This window comes from Lytechinus pictus, unplaced genomic scaffold, assembly GCF_037042905.1.
Source record: "Lytechinus pictus isolate F3 Inbred unplaced genomic scaffold, Lp3.0 scaffold_19, whole genome shotgun sequence".
Taxonomy (NCBI): domain Eukaryota; kingdom Metazoa; phylum Echinodermata; class Echinoidea; order Temnopleuroida; family Toxopneustidae; genus Lytechinus; species Lytechinus pictus.
In genome coordinates this window covers 15,164,680-15,187,773 of record NW_026974140.1, presented here as the reverse complement: position 1 = coordinate 15,187,773, position 23,094 = coordinate 15,164,680, and the positions used below count along the sequence as shown (strand labels likewise).

At 34.9% G+C, this 23,094-nt stretch overlaps 2 protein-coding genes across 5 annotated transcripts in view; one reads left to right on the top strand and one right to left on the bottom strand.

Annotated features, from left to right (window-relative positions):
* Window positions 1-10,623, top strand: part of LOC129260826 (nucleoporin p58/p45-like) — a 19,659-nt gene extending 9,036 nt beyond the window's left edge. The window contains exons 10-12 of the mRNA XM_064114599.1: window positions 204-399; window positions 978-1,376; window positions 7,578-10,623. Of these exons, the coding sequence (XP_063970669.1) occupies window positions 204-399; window positions 978-1,376; window positions 7,578-7,663 (681 nt within the window). The 3' untranslated portion in view covers window positions 7,664-10,623. The remainder of the gene's footprint in view (window positions 1-203; window positions 400-977; window positions 1,377-7,577) is intronic.
* On the bottom strand, window positions 9,734-23,094 carry LOC129260827 (protein FAM114A2-like). Of its 4 annotated transcripts, none has more exons than XM_054898814.2 (12): window positions 22,875-23,094; window positions 21,642-22,274; window positions 20,937-21,095; window positions 19,991-20,109; window positions 17,496-17,627; window positions 16,605-16,710; window positions 15,887-16,051; window positions 15,396-15,484; window positions 15,118-15,210; window positions 14,430-14,581; window positions 13,875-13,998; window positions 9,734-13,242 (listed from the first exon to the last, which is right to left on the bottom strand). In XM_054898814.2, the coding sequence occupies exons 2-12, from the start codon at window positions 22,249-22,251 to the stop codon at window positions 13,138-13,140; spliced, it is 1,854 nt and encodes a 617-aa protein (XP_054754789.2). In that variant the 5' UTR covers window positions 22,252-22,274; window positions 22,875-23,094; the 3' UTR covers window positions 9,734-13,137. The 4 variants fall into 4 exon arrangements, with proteins under 4 accessions (XP_054754789.2, XP_054754788.2, XP_063970569.1 ...); XM_054898813.2 differs by having other exon boundaries at window positions 22,909-23,055; XM_064114499.1 differs by having other exon boundaries at window positions 10,262-13,242; window positions 22,945-23,041.

The following is a 23,094-nucleotide window of genomic DNA, read 5'->3' as shown; positions in this document are numbered from 1 at the left end:
TCTGGTAAAATAACCACTGAAACCACTAAACCTGTACCATGTATTATGTACAATCAGATATGATTATTTTTGTCTGCAGCTGATCTTTTATGTCACCATCCAAAAGACTTGTCCAAGGACTCGAACCTCAAATCTCTGTGTGACATGACAAGTGAATTCATTTTATCTTCAAGTAATTATTTGACATTTTATTTCCTTCACAGGCCCAGAAGGACCAGTACTTGAACTACCGTCGGGTATATCTAGGAGACTCGCAGGATGTCTTCTCAGCCCGTCGTAAGCTAGCTGAGAGACAGACCAGATCCAAGACCCAGTCCAAGGGTCCTCAACCCTTCACACAGTTTCCTAATATGGCTCTGGTTATGGCAACCGCTATGCAATCTGCTCAAAAACCAACTGGTGAGAATGCTGTTATGATCTTTAGTTGACTTCTTCTGACAGTGATAGTGTTGTTGATGCCAGTTATGAGGCCCTCTCCTTTGCTTCGTACATCTTGATCTTGGCCTTGAACTTGTGCATAACTCTGGTTAATGAAGGGGAATGCATATCTGAATCCATCTTGAACTTTGAAGATATATAGATTTTATTATTAGTTACGCACCGTAAAACAGCTCTTTTGTTTTCTTTCAGCAGGACCCCAGTCAACATTTTATTCTGTGTATTTGTCCAATTTAGATAAATAATGGAGAATTGCTGTAAATTCCTGGGTAAAGCAAAACTAGTAAAGTATGTGACCAATGCTGGTTGGTCATTAGTGTAGTTAGTTGAAGATCAGTATCCTCATGCCTATTAGAGTTGTTTAGGCCCCCCCCCCTCCCCACCTTGAAAAAAACATGAATGAGAGAGAGAGAGAGAGAGAAATACATGTTCATGTATATAGATTTTAAAGCTCTAAGCTTTTTTTTTGTGTCACTTAGGTGTGGGAGGATTAAGTATTCATCTTCTCATTGTATGATGGTATGTCTCATTCCTACCAGGTATGGGAGGTGGCTTGCAAACTGGTCTCGGTACCACCACAGGCTTGGGAGGCACTACTGCAGGATTGGGTGGTACTGCTGTTGGATTAGGTGGTACCACAACAGGATTGGGCGGTGCAGGTTCAACCTTTGGAGGCACAACTGGCTTTGGCACTGGCTTCCAGAACAAAGGCTTTGGAACTGGCACTGGAACCTTTGGAACAGGCTCAACACTAGGAACAGGCCTGGGTTCGACCTCATCAACCTTTGGTGGTGGAACAGGTGGTCTCTTTGGTAGCAACCCAGCAACTACAACTTCAGCAACTGGTTTTAACTTTGGCGGTAGTCTAAGTGCAGGTCCCACTCTAGGCTCTACTGGTGCAGCAGGTGGTGGATTTGGTGGCTTTGGGACTACACCAGGTTAGTTGATAATGGTATTCTTCTAATTTTTTTGCTGCTTTTTCTCTCACTCTCTTTATTTTTTCATTAAAATAATTGAAATATAACCATTTCCTAAAATTGATAAGGAGAAATCCAAAATAAAAAAGGTTAACTAATTCTGAGTAATTTCAAATCAGCAAAACTTTGAATTATCGTGTCTTAGTATAAAATTGCTTTAATTTTTGCATATGACAATTGTAAACTAAATATTCGTATATAAATTTTCCTATTGCACATCCTGTAGAAAAAAATGAAGCCTATCTATAGTTTCAAAGATTAAAAACTGAATAATGTGGATATCATAACATTTATTCTGATATATTTACCTAACGTTTAGTCACTGCTTATTATTCTTCATTATTAGATTTTTTTGGGACAAGTTTTGAATTTGAATGTTTATTAGATTTAGTGTCCACTATTGGTATAATGGTAATATTTTCTGAATGAAATCATTTTTTCCAAATCCATATAAGGAGGCTGTATCCTGAATTGTATTTATCCATTCCATGCTTAAGAATTGATTTTTTAAAAAATAAATAGATAAAACAAAACAAAAATAATTTATTGTCAGGTACCCAACTTTCTTTGTACTTACAACATTTTTACAGATAGCTGCCTTTTCTTCTACTAGTATGCTAGACTTGTCTATGTTTTCTGTTGGACTATTTTCTCTCTCATATTAAAACTATTTCAGCCCCAACTTTCAAGAGTTAGTAGCCTCTTCAGTGTGCATCTTAAATCATCTTGGTAGGTTCTAGAAAGTTGTGTCTAATCTGGATTTTTTGGAGATCCCCATTTTATTACTATATATACTGTACCTTCTTTCCAAGTTTTTCCCTTTTTTTTTCTTCGAATTATATTGCTTGTCCACATGTCTTATAATCATTACTTGATTATTAGAGAGCAATTTGCATGGCTTGTCTACTTTTTTCATATCATGTCTTTCATTGGAATGTAATATGGTGTATTTGTCATTTTATTCCTTGTTTATATCTGGGGGCAATTACAGAATCATATAAAGAATATGATTTAAATCCATCCTAATACTTTGTATAAACTTGAATTGGGAATGATGTTTTTATGTGTCAAATTATTTGAATTGAATGAAGTGTAAATTTCCATTTGAAGTGCATGATTCATTTTACTTGGTTGTGGTTTTTATTTTTGTTTTATTTTGGGGAATTGTGTTTTTATTGTGTTTCCAAAACTTTGTAGTAACAATCATATCTTAATTTTATATACAGTCCGACCTCTCTTATCCGGCCTCCCCTTATCCGGCCTCCCCTTATCCGGATCTCTCTATTATCCGGACGCACACTTGCTGAGATTTTTTTTTTCAATTCAATCTAGTACGTGAGGAAATGAGATTTCAATCTAAACTCAATCTTATACGCAAACTCACTTTGATTACATATATTTTCCAATATAGCCTACATACAACATTATTTTTCATGAAAATATCTCACCCAAATCACTGAAAGAACTTAAACAGGATAATTTTCCAGTAAATCAGGGCGCAGCGCAAACATTTCATTTTGCTAGCTAACACTAGGCCTTAATACGGACAGCGCCATCTATCATGTTTGAGCCTACAGTCAGTATAACAATGGCTGACATTGCGAAGCTGCGATACCCGCCGCGACCATCTAATTGTAAAACTTTGTTTCAATCAAGTCATTCTCTTTCTTTCTAGGTATGCTCGATGTATACCTCAACCATTTTAGCAGGTAAATTATCCAACAGTTTTGGCCATCGATCGATTTCATTTCCGTAAAAATACCGCCTATAATTTGCACTGACACTGCAGTGAATACTGTCTGTACGCGCACCCACTACAGTAGATAACGTTTAATATTGGGTCTCCCAGATCCGGATAAATCCCTTATCCGGATTGGTGCTGGTCCCAACGTGTCCGGATAAGAGAGGTTGGACTGTAATTCATATTATCATCTTTGGAATTCTCTACCAATCCAACTTTGAGAATTTAACAACGCTGAGACCTTCAAGTCTGAACTAAAGACCTATCTTCAATATAGATACAAGTACATGTAATCATGGACAGAAATATTTCATCTTCTGAAGCTTTTTCTATTTATTTTCCATCTTCTCATTATGAAATCAAATGACAAAATTGTGTTCTATCAATTCTTATTTGCTATTAAAAATATTTGTAGGAGAAATAATGTTAATGCTCAAATGATTTTATTAAATTGAAAATTACTAGTAATCATAATTATTACTGTGACCATAGTCAACATTTCAACCTGTGATATTTTTTTTAATGATGGGCAGTATTATTATGAATTTATGATTTAATAATTATTGAGTTTTAACAGCAATCCATAGATTCATTATCATGTCTATCATATATAATTATCCATTATTTGCTTTCATGTACATGTAATGTTCACTCAATGTACTACACTATAACTTGTACATGTTCGTTTTTAGTGAATTCATTGAGAGTGTTTATTTTTAGCAAAAATTGATGTTATTTGGCCACATGATGTTATGAATAGATATAATGTATGTTGAGAACAATAACATGAGTTTCTTTTGCTGTAATTGATAAAGGCTTACATGGCATAATTGTGATAAGAGATCTTATGTACACCCTGTGTAGACCTTGTTTTTATGGGACAGTAGATGTTCATTTGTTGGGCTTATTGATGCAGGCTATGGTTATTATTGTCTCCTCTCTTCGTGATTATTGGCTCTTTTTTTTTTTTGAGTTCTGTAAGATATCTTGGGAGTGTTTCACAAAGAGTTAATACTTAAAGTTATGCTTTGTGCTGATCCGCACATGATCATTTAACGTGCAATCTTTATTGATTAATACACAGTAGCACGCTATTATAATATCATGATTTGACCAATGTGATGCCTTTGACATGTATTTGGAACGCAAGTAGACATTTAAGTGCGACTCTAAGTCATAGTTCACTTTTTGTTAAACGCCCCCTGATTTTCCAAACACCCTGTATGTGATTGTCTTCTTTTTGGTTTGTGGAGTGGTGGAATACTGGTTTTGGAAGTAGATTTTTATTTCATTTGAAATGTTCTTTAATGTTGTCCCTTGTTGTTAGTCAGTGTATAGAGTATAGGTTTGATATCTGTGCTGGGGGAATGTTTCAAAAATCTGTTCAGAAATTTTTGTGCATGAATGGTGATCCTTGTGAGTTGTGAAAAATAAACCATATAATTATAAAGGCCACCGCACACCTTACGACCCAACTGGTCTACGACTGGTCTGCAACTGAGTGAGGGGACATGAATCGCAAGGTAGTGTCATAAGCCTCGACACCGCACACCTTGCGATCCGACGACCCTTCTGTCTGCGACTCACGCATGTGCTTTTTGCCATAGCAACTGAGAAAATGACACTTACTACTGCGTATGCGAATTGCATATCATGTACACGTCGATATTTAAGTGCAAATCTGCAGCCTGATTTGCTAGAAGTTGGATTGAGCTTCCAATCCAGTTGTAAGGATTCAATATGTCAAATCCTTACGATTTTCCTTGCGATCTGTCTATGACCGGTCTGCAACTCCCAAGCTGACAAGAGCTGTGACATCATATTTCCCTTCACTCAGTCACTGACCAGTCGGGTCATAAGGTGTGCGGTGACCTTAAGGTACCCCCAAATAAACTGTTTTAATAGTAATTCATTTCCAATAAACCAATCTTTAAATATTGAATTTCCTCTCGGATGCTTGTTAATGATTACCATTTTAATCAACAAAGATTGCAGTTTTGACTAGCTAATGGAAAACAAAATAATCTGATTTAGCATCCAAGAAATGGTCACCAGTCATGGATTAGGTCATGTGTAACGGTGAACTGCCAATTGTCTATTGCCAACTTGTCCACTCATCACATGGTCTACTTTCATCAAGTCTTATGCCATTCTGTCCGTCAACATTTTGTCTAACAGCTATTTGGTCCAATAATCACTTTGTCTAATCACTATTTCGTCCTGTAACTAGTTGGTCTAATACCCATTTTTGTCTCGCCTGCATAGCAGAGTTGGACTATAGGCACCGCTTTTCCGACGGCGGCGGCATCAACATCAAATCTTAACCTAAGGTTAAGTTTTTGAAATGACATCATAACTTAGAAAGTATATGGACCTAGTTCATGAAACTTGGACCTAAGGGTAATCAAGTATTACTGAACATCCTTCCATGGTTTTAGGTCACATGACCAAGTTCAAAGGTCATTTAGGGTCAATGAACTTTGGGCATGTTGAGGCATTTGTTGAATTTCCATCGTAACTTTAGAGTTTTATGGAGCTAGTTCATAAAACTTGGACATAAGCGTAATCAAGTATCACTGAACATCCTGTGCAAGTTTCAGGTCACATGATTAAGGTCAAAGGTTATTTATGGTCAATGAACTTTGGTCATGTTGGGGGTATTGAATTTGCATCATAACTTAGGAAGTTTATAGATCTAGTTCATGAAACATAGACATTAGGGTAATCAAGTGTTTGTTTTGCACACATCGTAGATCACATGATCATGGTCAAAGGTCATTTTTGGTCAATGGACAAAGTATTTTATTATCATATGAATGTTTTCTTTTGTGAAGAAATGATAAATGACCAAATGATTATGATAAATGGACTAAATGGCTATTGGACCAACTGGACGAAAAGGCAATTAGACCATGTGGATAGTGGACAAACTGATGGTAGACCAAATTATAGTAGATGTGTTGGTAATTGGGACGAATTGTCATTAAACCAATTGGAAATAAACCTAACTTATGAACGGCATGAAAAAACATGACTCTATATATAAAAGACAGGCATCAGCAGATAGTTCCAAGTCAAAGACTTTTCACAAGATGTAATTGATAAGATGTAATTGATAAGATTTATATATAGAATTATTCCTTTGATTCTTGTGTTCATTATAATATATGACTAGTTGATGTGGGTATGATTGTACAATGGTTGTATTTCCTCTCTAGTTGCTGGTTTCTTTGTACTCATGATTTAAAATGTAAATGTATTGTAGTGTTTATCTTCAAAATCAAACTTCATATCTTTTCCCCTGGATTATAATACAGTTCATGTCATGTACAGCCCTGGTTTTCAGTCTGAACACTCCCCTTGATGTTCTTGATAGTAATTTGATGTTTAGTTAATAGTTGATAAATATTTCTTGTAACAAATTTCACTTTGGAAGTTTGGATCGTTAATATTTTTTTACATGACAGTTCATGGGTAGTGAACATTAATAATGTATAGATGTAAAATAATTCTGTTTAACACACCTCTTTCCGGACTTTCAATTGATCATGTACATGTTTTCTTCTGGTTATGTAAGGACAGCTGTAAATTGGCACTTAATCTTTTATATTTTTCTCTAATTTGTGTTTAACCAAAATATATAGGGATTGTAATGGATGATTCCACATAAACATGCATGGCTATGTATTTTACATGCATGAATTTGGGAAAACCAGCCTCTGATAATTAACTAACTCTATTATTAATGCTATATTCCTCTTTTTGATGATGGGGATTTGATGGTATAGTGTAGACCATGAATATGAATTGCTTCAACTATATAGTCTTCTCTTGTCTCTATACCATTACTTCATGAAATTAAAAGTCTGTATCAACCTTCACTCAAAACTTTAAATTATGCATATAAATGTTTACTCTGCGGGAGGAGTATGTACGTTTTAATAGATTTTCATACCTGGTGCTGACAGTTGTGTGAATATGTATCCATTTGTTCACAATATGTACAATGTACAACAATTGAAACAGGGACTGCAGATATCCCTATTGATAGCATAGAATACTCACAAGACTAAAAATTATTTAGTAGTCAGTGACACCAAAATCTTATGAGGAAAAACTAGTATTGTCAATTTATTTTTTTGCAGGTTTGTTCATTTACTTGTCTTAGGAATCATGAAATGAATCCTAAGAATTCAATTTCTAATGAATCTCAAACAAGCCAGACAGCAGGATCATAAATCTACTCCCCCCCCCCTCCATGATTTGCGGAAAGGTCATTTATGGAGTACATTCTATTTGCAGATTTTTTAGAATCTTTCAACCTTTCTGTTCTTGCTCTTCTCATATAGTTGTAATTGTGTATGCATAGAAAGATTAATCAAAGTTATATTTCTCCTACTTTATATTTTCTGTTTGCATAGCAGGTACCTCATTTGGATCAACCACAACAGGAAAGCCTTTACAACTTCAAAAACCCCCTCTTAAGACGCGGAAGAGCACACGCTGATATTGTAACTCATTTGGCTCGACCACAACAGGAAAGCCTTTACAACTTCAGAAACCCCCTCTTAAGACGCGGAAGAGCACACGCTGATATTTTAACTCATTTGGATCGACCACAACAGGAAAGCCTTTACAACTTCAGAAACCCCCTCTTAGGACGCGGAAGAGCACACGCTGGTATTGTAATCCAGTAACCGAATTAGAAACCATGACGACCAAAGTTGACCACCACCTGATATCATATTTACAAAGAGAGCTTCAGACACAAATATCCATCTATCTGGACTCATATCAACTTTTTTGGGTTTTTCGTACAATGGAATGACGATACTTACTTATATGGTTTACATGTACGTGTTAAAGCACCTTAATAAAGTCACAGCTGTGTCTTTCCTGCAGGAATCCTTTGCAGCATCTTTTCTTTGCTCATCCTTCAATATTAGCACAAACAACACTTGGAATGCAGAAAAAAGCTGAGAGGGATTCCTGCTAAACGATGCTGCAAATACTTTTCCTAAAGATCTTAGATATGTTTCTGATATTAGTTAAAATCCTGATCCTAATTCTGGACATCTATTGTTGATTTAATCCTCATAACTGGTCGTGGTCTAGTGGTTCTGACTCTCGTCTTTCAAACAGAGGGTCGTAGGTCTGAATCCTAGCCATGGCGTGTTTTCCTTCAGCAAGAAATTTATCCACACTGTGCTGCACTTGACTCAGGTGAGCGCCGGTGAAGGTAGCTTGAGCTAAAGTCGGAAATAATAGCATGCGCTTTGTGTCCTCAGGCAAAAAGCGCTATATAAATCCAGCTATTATTATTATTAACTAGTATAAAAACCCTGACTTAACAAGGTAAATATTTATGATACATCAATAACCCAGTTTATACTGACCTTGTTAAGACTATACAGATGTTCATATTGTTAAGAAGCATAAATTTATTGATCATTAGCTCTGAAACATCTCAAAACTTGATGGGGATCCACACTTAATTTAATGGGTCATTCGCTGGGAAGAACTTTGAGGCTATGCTAACTTGTAAGAACAAGTCTTCTACAAGGCATATTAGTCAAATAATTCATAATATTCATTTCAGGTGGTGTGAATCCTTATAAAGGTTTGTTAACAGAGTTTTGCTTTCATATTGTGGTATTCTTATAATACATCCTGGATTTTAGTCCTGACTAAAATTGTAATTGGTTATACGAGCATGGCATTATACAAGCAGAAGGCTGTCCTGCCAAGTTCCTACAGGAGTTGACCATAACAGAAACAGACTAAACATAAAGTTTATAAATACACTTTTATGGAATGTTAGGTTTCGTCTTCCTTATTCACTCTTCAGGACAGACAAAATGGAGCAAAGAATAACCTTTAACATGTATTCACTATCATTCCATTGTGAAATATTTCTTTTACACTTGTGGCTGCATGAATTTAATAGTCTGTTCTTAGTAAATGAATTGGCAACTGCCACTGCGTAAGAAATATGGTTAATCCGAGGTAAACTGACTCTACGTTATAAGAATACCAATCATAATGTTAAAATTTAAAAGCTCTGGTTGTTGCCTATAGTAGATTGTATAACTGTCTTATAATTTGTTAATTTCAAGTTAGATATTTAACTCAGTAAGGTCCTCTGCCATTTTTATAGTCAGTCTTTGAATTGCTTTATACATTGAATCTAATATGCCTTGAAAGAAACCAAAAGAAATCATCTGGTCAAGAGATTATGGAAGAAGTTATCCCTCATCAGAGATGAAATGTATTCTTTCATATTTTTCTGAAATATAATTTGTGTCAGTGCAAGAATGCTCTTAACACCACACTTTCGCGAATCGCATTCACGGTTTCTGCTCCAATTGGGTGTGCGGAAATGTTTCGCTAAGGGCATTCTTTCACCAACACAACAAATTGAGTTTGATAATCTTCCATTTACAAAATGTGTAATTGATAGCCAAAATAAGGTCCCGACTTAATGGAGTTTTTGACAATTTTGTACAATACGAAAGTAGGATACATGTGGTCTTTACCTTTTGTCATCACACAAAAATAAATAGGCAAGAACAAAGCATTCATATACAAATAATTATGTTTCTTTCTTCAGTAAAGAGCTACAACCTTAAACAGTGATTTACATACATGTCCATGTTAACAGGAACGTGTATAGTATGTGAATAAACATCACCGTTTTGTACAGTTCTTCTGTATAAACTTGATCATGTGACAATCAGCGTAATGGGACTAAGCCTTTTGACAAGGTCTCCCTCTGTATATGGTCTGCTGTGGAAAGACTACACTCATGGGCTATGAACAGCATTGACAGCTTGTGAGTAACTATGTTGCCTTTGTCAGCTGTTAATTGCAGTGTAATGTTTTAAAAACACACAGTGGAGCTTTGCCAAAAGGCAAAGTTGACCTTCAAATAAAATTGTTCATACTACTAAGGGACTTGAATGCTGAAAAATTCCTTTTTACAAGATGGATAAAACTTCACTTACAGATGATAAATTCAACTCTACTTGTTTATTGAATTACAAATCTAGGCAGTGCTAAAGCATTTCTAATCAATGTCACTAAAAGAAAGATACAAAAAGGAATGTACTCTATGTCATAACATTTATTTTTTTGTAATTGAGAATGTCAAATAAATTGTAATAGCATAAAAATATAATGGGTAGAGACCACAAATGAAAACATTCAAGCATTATAGGATAGTGCTGTGCTTCTTGGTTTTCTAAAATAGCATAATTGAAATTTTACATTTTAGGTGATTTTTGCAGATCGCATAAATACTGTTAATTTTGCTGCATTAATCATGATACATTTCAAGTGAAGACTATATTTTGTAAACATTTCATTTGCTTAACAAGTATTTTCAATAGGCTGATTGGATGTGTTACATAATGCCTTTGAAGATAATTACAAGAGAATGAATAATAAATAATGTGTATTAAAATTGAATTAATGATATTATCTCGCTTTTGTGCATTTAAAGCTTCAGTATAGTTTTGGTAAATGTAGGAATCAACTAATTTCAAAATTTCAAAGATAAGCCTATAACAGTGCAAAGAGAACTACTTTTTTTGTGAAGATGATGAATGTTTCATAAGATGAAGAGTCCAAAATGATGGATTATTAAATCTTTACCAAAAGTATACTGGAGCTTGTTTTAATCATGATTATTACGTACAGAGAGCTTTGCTTCACATAGGATACTGCCACATTGAATACACATGCAATACATATTACCCATGGTAGCCCCACAAAATCCTATAATCAATGTAGAAGTGAATTAAAGATTCATCCTCCGAAGCCACATGATCGGCCTAAATCTATGCAACTCATGCGCTGCCATGACATTCCCTGTCCCTAAATGTATTGAAACAATTCATACATAATATTGATCGTAAATAACATACTGAAAAAAATCTTAAATATTCCACATAATCCTAATAGTTGTATTAGCACTACAAAGGGATTTAAAAAAATACTACCTGTACTTAAAGGGAAATGAAACCTTTGGAACAAGTAGGCTTCTGTCGAAACAGAAAATTCAAAGAATAAGAACAAAGAAAGTTTGAGAAAAATCGGACAAATAATGAGAAAGTTATGAGCATTTGAATATTGCAATCACTAATGCTATGGAGATCCTCCCATTGGCAATGCGAAAAGGATGTGTGATGTCACATGTGAACAACTTTTCCTTTGATGGACTAAAAAATACCCCAAAAATGTCTCTTATTGCTTTTTCTTATGGTGATACAAACTCTTTATCCATGATGTATTCTTTGAAAATCTGTATTACATGTCCTCCTATAGAAAGAACACATGATCTACCAATAGATGTGATAAAAGAGGCAGTTTAAGTGAAATATATACTAAAGTAATGAAGAGAGTTGTTCACAAGTGACATCACACATATTTGTCGCATTGCCAATGTGAGGATCTCCATAGCATTAGTGATCGCAATATTCAAATGCTCATAACTTTCTCATTATTTGACCGATTTTTCTCAAACTTTCGTTGATCTGTTTCTTAGATTGTTCTGTTTTCACACAAGCTATCTTCTTCCAAAGGTTTCATTCTCCTTTAATGACTACAATGATATCTACAATCAATACACTGAGTTAACATTTACATATAATTGAGGGTAGAATTTTTAGATGGCAATGAAATAATGGATAATTGAAAATTACTATATCATAGAGGTACAGCTTTATATATTTTCTTTATCAATTAAATTTTTAATATAGTTTTAGAATATTCAAATGTAATAGAAATCTAGACTAATAGAGAAACATGGAAAAAATATTTCTAATGGAAATTGAACGGAAAAATTGTTCAAGCATAAGGAAAATATTAACAGAGATAAAAGAAGAATAAAATGTTGTACATCTCAGATACAACAATACACTATTGGAAATGTCAATGTTAACACAAAAGGAGCTACTTTAAGATCAAATGCTTTCATAAATAAACAAGGATTGAATCGGAAATGAATGAAAATCATTATCACAGTAGCTAAGATGATGATATGATGATGAAATGGTGATGATGATGTTGATGATGTTGTTGATGATGGTGATGATGATGTTGATGAAATATTAGTGACAAGGATGGCAGGATGATTATGAAGGTGACAATTACATGAACCGGAACAAAAACATTTACTTTTTTAACAATATTGCCTTCATTTATTATAATAGCACATATTTCACTAAGAAAGTCATACTCCTTCAGCATTTTGATGAATATATAGATTTTACTTCATATGTTTCACATAAATATTTAATTAACCATTTCACTCATTTCAATGTCTTAAAATACAATATCTCCCCAAATATCTAAAGAAGTGGGAACAGACCCCATACATAAAACTCATAAAAACATTAGCATATATGACAATCTCATCAATGATGACTAAGGAATAAGAGTCAAGTTCACCGAGAGGTAACTTGGCAAGTTCAGTGACTCAAATATTCAGGAAGCATTGGGGACATGACTTACAGGTAAATATCAGAGTTGTAGATTGTGAAATTATCTTGAGACAATCTCGTATGCAGCTAAAAGCAATGTCTTGATCGTACTACCTATGCACTGATAACATTCCACTGAATGGAACAGAGAACATGCTGCTACACACAATATGGACTTCATCATAGATACCCTGGCATCTAAGCCAAGTATTTTCCATACTGATCTTAATCAAGGGATAACAGTTGTGACATTGCAGTCTATTCCTAAGTTCTTCCTTTGAATTAAAACCATAAGAAGACTGTGTGCCCTCCACACAAAAGAATGACTTCATCATATATTCCCTGGCTATTCGTGGCAAAGAAACAGGTTTGACTGCCAAATATTTGTCCACACTGTTCTTCATAGAGGGATAACAGTCATAATATTTCAGTCTGTTTGTGTGGGTGTTGTCTCTTTGAATTGAACTTATATAAGAAAGTTTGGTGTAGACTATGTACACTATGTCATCTCATCTTCTGAGTTCTTTGTCATCACCACAATGTCTTGTAGGATTGGTAGGAGAAGCTGGAATGCATCCTGGATGTATGACGTGCTGTTAGAAGCCTGGCGGAATGAATTTGTAAATTGAGTGAGATTTAGTCATAAACCCGGTAAAGGGCCATGGGACGGTTCCATGAAGCTGTCAGAATGTTACAAACAAGTTTATAAATGACTTGAAACCTATTCCTGTGCTAAATGATATATCCCTAGATAGATGTATAGTACCTAAGAACATTTCCATTTACGAGTAAAGATGTGCTTAACTTACAATAGATTTATGAAACACCACCCTACAAGAGTCAATTGAGGATTAATTAATTTGGGCAAATATTCCCTAGAAATATTCAGCCAGGCACTGTTATTTGAAAAGATGAAAAGAAACTCCCTTGAAAAATAATGCTGCACTCTCATAAATTGTGGAAAATCCATTCAATTTGTCTAACTTCAACTACCATATACTTTCAAACCTCATTTACATGTCACACACTCTAGATACATGCATATGTATTCACTGTCGCAAGAGTCATTACAGAGTCCAGCAGTTTTAGAGACCACACTAATCATTATCTAGCTCTTTTTATGATTAATTTATTAAACATTTGTCATTCCAAATAAAAAAATTTCTATAGAATGGGGGCTTCCATTATTCCTTTCATGGACAAATATCATCATTCAAAAACTGTTTATCAATTTACCTCTAGATAGATGTTTGTAATGATGGTATTGACTTCCTCTGAGCCCTGATCACCCAAGGAACTCAACAGCTCACAGAATTTGGTCGCAACAGAGCTGACCTCCGCAGACAGAATACTAGCTAGCCTGCAGGGATAGTGTGAGAGAGAATAGGATAAAAAAAGAGCAAGGTGGAAAAGATATGACAATGACATGATTACAAATCATAATGTTAGCTAATTTCAAAGGCAAAACAAGATAATTCATAAGTTCAAAAGAGCTGTTGTGTGTATATATCTAATATTTTCAACAAGATGATTTATAGTTTGAGTTATATATATAAGACACAGAAATTATATATTTGTTGAATTATACTTTGTTAAAAATCTGGGTATACCCTATATATCTAATTTCTATCACACAGATCTTCCCAAAAATAAAAATGATATTTTTTAAAGAACTTTTTAAAAATTTCTTCTCCAACATCAAAATTTTCATGAAATCACTTAAGGTCAATTTTTTCCTTTTTAAGTTTTGTCATTTATTTCTTCTCTTCCATGCAGCAAATGTCAACATACTTTGATAATGTGGTAGCTCTTTCCACTGGACTCTTTGCTTTGGCTTGTTCTGTCTCCTGACCTAGCAGCATAAGTTCTGATACTTTGTGGAACTGTTCAATCGTCCTAGCTGTAAGCTCTGCAAGGGTCTGCATTGCCTTAGCATGAATATCCTGATCAGAAAAACAAAAGAAAAAGACAGTCTTGTACTAAATATATAAGCCTGTTTTAATAAACACATTCAAAGTACACAAGATTTCTTAAAGTGAAAAAAAATTATAAGCTGCTGGTATGCATAAAGATAAATAGAATAAAAATTGTGTGAAATGTATGAAAATAATTTAGTTCATTCTTTTTTTTCTTTATTAAATGAGGAATGACCATTTGTATGCACATCATAAACATGAGCATGTTAAAATGATAATCAAGGAAATTAAATTATATCCATAAATTAAGAGTTAATGTGCGGAATCATTCAATAGGACTTAACTTCTACTGATACAATCAACTATTGGTCTGACGTGGCCGGGGTTTGAACTCCCGACCTCCCGGTTGTGAGACACTCTGCCAACTGAGCCAACACATGGGTCATCACTTCATAGAAGAGCATGATGCATCAGTGGGTAAAATATTGCCCTATAGTACACATGAACAATGTAAAACAGAAAATATTATGAGATCACAGAGAAGATAATATAAACTCACTTACCTTGATATCTATCGTGTTCTTGTTCTCTTTATCACCATCTTCATTTTGTTGTGATGCATGAGCTGTCAACCAATCTCTTGTCTCCTTCTGAACCTACAGGACAAATAAATAAATTGTCACTTAATTTTTCAAGACATCTCTAGCTGAAATCTCAACTAATATTGTATCCTTGTCATTCCCCCTCTCCCTTCCTTCCCTTAAGCTGAGAAATATGTTGCTGAACCAGTGACAATTGAATCATCAACTCTTCTCAAAACAAATTAATAATTATCACCTACCCTCTGTAACTTGTCTGGAGTTGCAGCCATGCTTAGACTGAATAGTAGCTCAGTGATGACATTTACAAAGTCCTGATCACTAGCAGTTTCTGAGTAAAAAATAAAATGAAAATACACTGTGATATGGAAAGAAATGATATCGAGATAAATGAAACATTCTTTCAGGAATTTGGATATCTACAGGATGGTATTCAATTTTCATTTCTATATAAGTATGAAATTATATATCCTTTATTTGCACCCAACTTCCTGTCTTCTTCAACATTTTTCCAAGATCCCCTGACATAATTCCCCAAAATTTTCTCCAACAAATTGTTCCTGTGGAAATTCACAAACACCAAAGTATATACTCATCACAACCCTAACCCTAATCTCCATCCTTATTCTCATTTTCTGAATCAAACCACTACTACTGTACAACTTGCTAAAACAAAAGCAGAACAATGAATACAGGATCAAGTGGGACAGAACTTAGCCATCCAATGATGTACCTTCATCCACTGCATCTAGATCCTCTAGCTGGAATGCATCCCTGACCTCTAAGAGTTCAGTCTTCAGGTCATCTAACCTATCATCCGTTACTATGGAGATAGATGATTGGACCTTGGTTTCACTCTGATTGGATAACATCTCAAGAGCTTCTAGATGAGCTAGACCTGAGAAACAATGTTAAAAAGATATTCATGAGAATCTAACACAAACCTTTAATACATAAATCATTCATTAAATATTTTATTAGTTTCATAGCTATATAAAGGTGCATTAGATTTATTTTCTAACTGTTCTTTAATGCAACTATTTAAATAGTTACTGTCTTTTTTCCACACCACAAGAAAAATAAGAATCAAACCAAGTAATCTAGTACTTTGAAATGCAACACCTACAATAATTACGCAAATCTAATGGGATTTATAAAATAACAAGTATAAATTTGGTTTCCTGTATAATGAATTGTTAAAGTGGTTAGGGGTGCGGGTGGCTTAATTTTTTATGACTTTCACAAGTAGTCGCTTGTGGGAGATCAAAATTCATGATCATGTTCACTTGAATAGTGTAAACATCACATAAATCACAAAAAAAACCTTCACTTCCACACCTTGTACAATCATGGAAATAACCAGCAATACAATTATAAAACAGGAGAAAAAAAAGAGATAACCTTCAAATTGAGTGAGATCTTAAATGGTGTGATTACCATTAGAAACTAACCTTGATATTGATCAAAGAGAAAGCTAAAGTTGTACTTCTGATGTTCTTCTTCCTCCTGTCTCCTAGCAGCCTCTTCTTCTGCATCTTTCTTGGCTTGTCTTAAAACCTACAAGAAAGCATACATGATTGATGGTATCAGAATGTGTCCAATAGGATTGGAGTCACACATGTAACATGAACATGATTTAGTATGTATACATGTATAAAACAATGATTTCCACAGATGTTATTGGCAGTATGTCTTCTGAACAATACAATATAAGCCAGTCAATTAAAACTCTTTTTCCAGGGAACCATTTCATGAAGTATCTTGCTAGTGATTTCCCCTTGATTCTTTTAGTTTAATTTTCAGTGATTTTCACAAAAATTAATCTCAGCCAATCAGTAGTCTGCTATGCAGCCTCTGAATGGCTTGTGAGGTCGGACTGCTTCGCGCACTGCTGCTGGTTTAGCAAACCAGTCTGAAAGGGCTGCAGCCACAGTAGACCTAGTCTGCTATGCAGACTCCTTGAATCAGCTGTGATACACACACTGCAGATGTGGGTCTCCATTTGTAGACTAGCCAATCAGCTGCAAGGATTTCAGTTATCCACTGACATAACAAGACATGTAATACTTTAACAGTAATTTTTACTCAACAGAGGAAATATCTTGGTGTGTTTTTTTTTAACTAAACCTAAATAATTCTAAGACATAATGTTTCTCTTTGCACCAGCATAAACACAACTGAGAAAGAGTACCATAATCCTTTTAAACCAAGTGCCTCCAGAAACAAAGCAGTCCCTGTCCAAAGCCTATGTGAATTAGAGAATTCAGTAATCAACAGATAATACTATCAATTACATCTTTCATCACACATTCTATTATTAGTTCTTGATACATTTGACTTACCTCTGACAGGTTACTTTTCTCTCTTTTTGGAATAATCATTCCTCTTTTCTTCTCTAATCTTGGGTCACCTTCTTGGAGGATGTCCATTGTCTTACGTCCAATCATCTCAAGGGCATCAAGGCCACCACTCACCTATGGTCAAGAAAGATAAGTATGATCTATTAAAATGAGCTTTTCACAATGCGTACCCCGCCAACTTTCATAATTACGAGAGGCCTACTTTTCATTCGCAGGTCAACAATATTTCAAAACATATTTCACTGAACAAGGATCCCCACCGCAGGGAAAACAAGGATCCCTCTAAAACTGTACTATTTTGTAATTTAGGAATAGGAGAGCAATACTGTGTCTAATGGAGGGTGTATATCATTGTCAACCAATCGCTTAATATGAATTCATAGCAGTGATGTCATAAAAAGGACACAAAGATTGTGACTGATCGAATTCTTAAGACTCTTATATGATTGGTATTTGGTTCGGAAGCAATTCATTATATTATAGATATAAATTTGAATGTTGGGTCATTCCATGCCAATTCACCCAATGAATGTGCAATTTTGCACCCGACCCTCTCGGAATTCGTTGTAAATTGGTACACATAAAATTCACCATGGCCCACGCACAAAACAAAAAAAATTAGTCCAATTGGTCCGTCGGTTCTCGCGCTACGGCCCGCCCTTTTCTCCTTGTTTTGACAAAAATGGGCGTGACCCTCAACTTTCAATGGCCACTGCGTCGTAACGTGTTGACCAATTTTCATGAAACAGGTACCATTTATTAGGAAATTCAGAGAGGAATCCAAAACATGCATCAAATAATGTATTGGAGCAATTTATAAGGTCATGACCTTTGACCTTTACTTTGACCTTGAGTTTGACCCCCGGACAAATAATTTTTTAACTTGATTTTCATGTATGTTAATTATTAGTATGATATTGACAAAATATGTTAAAATCAATGATGATATTTTATTTCTTCACCTTTTAAAACTCTTCCAAAGATACCATGAAATTTCACTCTAGTCCTACATACTGATATTCATGTTAGTAAAGTGTTAACCATTTACATGATTTCTTCCAATCTTAAGTTACAGTATGCATGCACATGAAAAGAAATTAAGCTCATCAGTTCACAAATGAAACATTAAACATTTATGCTCATGAATAGGTATCTGTTTAGGCAATTTGATGTTCAGCAATATATGTCATATATGTACATATATATATATATATTCTTGTTAGTAAATAGGCATATACTCAACAATTTGATGATAAAAGTAAACACTTTACTAACAAGAATATATATATATATATGATATATATTGCTGAACATCAAAATGCCTAAACAGATACCTATTCATGAGCATAAATGTTTAATGTTTCATTTGTGAACTGATGAGCTTAATTTCTTTTCATGTGCATGCATACTGTAAGTTAAGATTGAAAGAAATCATGTAACTGGTAAACACTTTTACTAACATGAATATTAGTATGTGGGACTAGAGTGAAATTTCATGGTATCTTTGGAAGAGTTTTAAAAGGTGAAGACATAAAATATCATCATTGGTTTTAACATATTTTGTCAATATCATACAAATTATTAACATACCCGAAAATCAAGTTAAAAAATTATTTGTCCGGGGGTCAAACTCAAGGTCAAAGTAAAGGTCAAAGGTCATGACCTTATAAATCGCTCCAATACATTATTTGATGCATGTTTTGGATTCCTCTCTGAATTTCCTAATAAATGGTACCTGTTTCATGAAAATTGGTCGACACATTACGACGCAGTGGCCATTGAAATTTGAAGGTCACGCCCATTTTTGTCAAAACAAGGAGAAAAGGGCGGGCCGTAGCGCGAGAACCGACGAACCAATTGGACTTATTTTTTTGTTTTGTACGTGGGCCATGGTGAATTTTATATGTACCAAATTACAACAAATTCTGAGACGGTCGGGTGCAACCACTGGGTGAATCCAGATGGAATGACCCTGTTCAAGATGTCAATCATATCATCATGGTTTGGGATATGAAGCACATCATTTTTATTAATACATTAATACTACAATTTTAACTCACATTTCACACATTTGAAATGCTTTTATGTTTACTTAGGTAACTGGTTAAGAAGGCAAGACAGTAAATCAGAATCAAGGTTTCAATGGCAATTACCATAATACTTAAGTTTATGCTACTGGAGTACACTGCAGTCATTTTAACTGAAAGAGAGATGAGAACTACAATCTGTATGGATTCAGTTTGAAAAAAAATATTCAAGAACCAAAACGGCCAAATTCTTATTCCTTCCAAGACTTTAATTTATTTCATTAACGATAGATATGGACCTGCACATAAAACTGAACAATCTATAGATTCTTTTAACGCCTTGAGCACTCACTCACTGGTCAGCTGGGTATGTCAGGGTATCCTATAGTGCCTTGAAAACAGTACCTTGTTAGATTGACACATAAACAATATTTCATCATGATATCTTACCGTCTTGCCCATGGCACTGGTGAAGACTGATGCACCTGAAGAGAAGAAACTACCAATACCAGCACCTTCGTTCACGTCTTCCTCTTTTCCTTCTCTCTTATCCTCTGAACATTCTCCCTCTGTAAAAAAATAATAATAAATGCAAAAATAAATGAAAATAATTCAAATGCTATCTCCAATAATAGACATTTACATGTCTGCAGAACAGGTACTTCAAACTCAAGAATTATGGATATGGAACCAATGACAGTTTAAATGATCCAGATGCTGCCCAGTTTTGCGATCAGTCGCACAGCTTGTAGGGAGACCAACAAGCAAAAAGTGGCATTACCCACCAAAGCAAAAAATTCTAATCTATTTTAGTCAAAGAACAGTGAAACAAGATTGGTGTCTACTATGACTACTCCATTATCATGAGCTTCTAGTAATGATAAACTTGCATAAGTCGACCATGAACTAAATATTTGCAGACGTTGAAGCAACTTTATACAAAATTATGCAAAACATGTAATATACCTCTTCTCAGTAAAATTTCTAAGTCAAACAGATTTGTTTGGTCCAATAGATTAGAATTAGGCAAAGTTACCTGTAGTTTAAAGATAAATTTCAATCAAACCTCATTTTGAAATAAAAATGCAAGATAACATAGATAACATTCAACAAGGCATCTCCATACATATATCTTTATATGATTAATTAGAATGAATCATCAGGTCACTTGAAACTTGGGGTGAACTCTGTAGTTAACATCTAGATGGCTACAAATTCTTGCAGTAAGTTTCATGCTTTCACGAATGCCTCTTCTCATGAAAACAAGATATTCACTTAACTTTTTTTTTAAGTCTCTTATTCAAATAGGCATATATAATGACAACATGTGACATAGAAAAATGTTAAGAAGCACATAGTAGTCATTTTAAACACAGGTTAGGGGATATAAGCATACCTTTTATTTCTTGGTCCCCTTCATCTGGCTTGGCTGATTGTTCTTCTTTCTCCTTGGCCATTTTCTTTGCTTCCTCCTTCTCAATCTCTCCGAGTTCCTCTGGCTTTGGTACACCCAATGATGTCTCAACATTCTCCATGACTTGAGTGAGACCCTTTCCTAAAGTTATTCATAGCAGCATTGAAAATTTTATCCATTATGTTTATAAAGTCAATACCTTGTATGCATATTTTTTTGTTTTAATCTATGACACTTTACCAGAAGCAATGGGAACTTTAAAAAATATCAGGGTTCTACATGTTTCTCAGATGTTTATATCTTAAATTAAAAGAAGAGCTACTCTTGGCTTCTGGGTGATTGTTAAAACTTTAAGTCAAGAAAATTCAATAACAACATCCTTCGGATTATCAAAACTGACCCAGAGCTGTTTTGTCACATACACTATTAGAACTGCATGGTAATGAAAATTGCAATAAATGTAACATATTCAAGAGAACAAGAAATTATATTGTTGTGAATGAATTATTGTACATGGACTCCTGAGCATCACTGATCTTTTAGCTCTCCTGAATTCAAGCTTAATGAATTTAATTGCACACCAAGAACCGTCATTAAATAGAAGCTTGTATTTTCTTACCATTCATCAATGAGAAATAAGAAGTGAAGCAAATCTAACATTAATTAAAAAATACTGATCAAACTCACCAACATTATCAGAGACCTTGGTGACTGTTGCAGCAGCAGAAGAGAGAAGGGATGTCCCCCATCCACCCCATCCCCAACCGCCACCTGATGCACTAGAAGCATTCTCTGGGGCCTTGCCTGCTTTAGCATCGGTCTCTGTATCCTCTTGTCCAGAAGAAGCTCCTCGATTTATGATCTCTTCTCCCTCTGGCTCCTTCTGTTCTTTTTCTTTTCCTGGAGTTCCCTCTGTTTCATTGCCATCATCAGTCTTGACAGTTTCCTTTGCATCTCCTCCCCCTGTTTCATCCAATAAGTCAGTTCTACTTTCAGTTTTGTTGACATCATGCTCCATTCCTTCACCATCCTTTCCATTCTCTTGTTTGCTCACATATGGCTCTTCCATGCTTTCTTCACTTTTAGTTCTTGATTCATCAACAGGTACTTCTGTTCTGGAGCTATGTTCACTTTCTTTCTGTGTAGCACTTGCAACACTTTCATTGTCCTGTGACTGAGATGGTACTGGTTTGGAAGCATCATTGTCATCTTTTTTCTCCTCAACAATTTCATCCTGTTCACCTTCGTCTGCACTTTCAAATGTAACTTCAGCATCACTGTCACTACAATCAGCCATGATGTGGTTTCCTCAGCTCGGCTCTGGTTATAAGACAACCAAATTGTGAAATATTTCAAAAGAAAATATTAGAAACATATGGTAAGTAGATTTTTTTTTTCAAAACACCTTTTCCTTTCAATAACTGAATTACCTGCTTTCCCATAATACCCATCTTGATCATGTAATTTCAAAATAAATACAAACTTGCTATTTTGTAGCTAGTTTTATAGACACAAAGTTTTTAGTAGCCATAGTCTGGTTTACCTGGTTACATACAGTTTGATGAAGGACCCTCTCCTTCTTCACCGCATTTTATGTATTTTCCTCTTATGGCTATGCACCTCCTCCTTCGATCTTCTCCCCGTCAAGCCTCAAGCCTTGGGATTCCCATCTCTTTCTTCTTCTTCCTCATATTCTTCTCAATTTTCATGTTTTACATGTTCTTTTGGCCCCCTCTACCTTCTCTCTATTCTTCTTCTTCTTCCTCCTTAATCTTTTACTTCTGGTGCGGGTAAACACAAATTTCAACACATGGGACTGTAGTGTAAGGGGATTTTCAGGCATAAGATTAATACGAATATTGGGAAAACACTACACATCACAGAAAAATACAACACTTCAACGAGTGAAGACTAACTCACCGTTGATACAAAAACGACAATACAATATATTGACCTCTAAAGAGTCTAAGATCAGAACGTATAGATCTACCCTTTTCCGCAACCTTTTTTAGTCTTGTAATGAGTGAGCACAACAACATCAAATCAGCGCTGCCGTGTTTACGTCCACGTCATAACTTTGGTTTGTAATAGACCAAAACGTGAATTGTGATGATACGTACGTGGTGCCGTACGGTGCAAT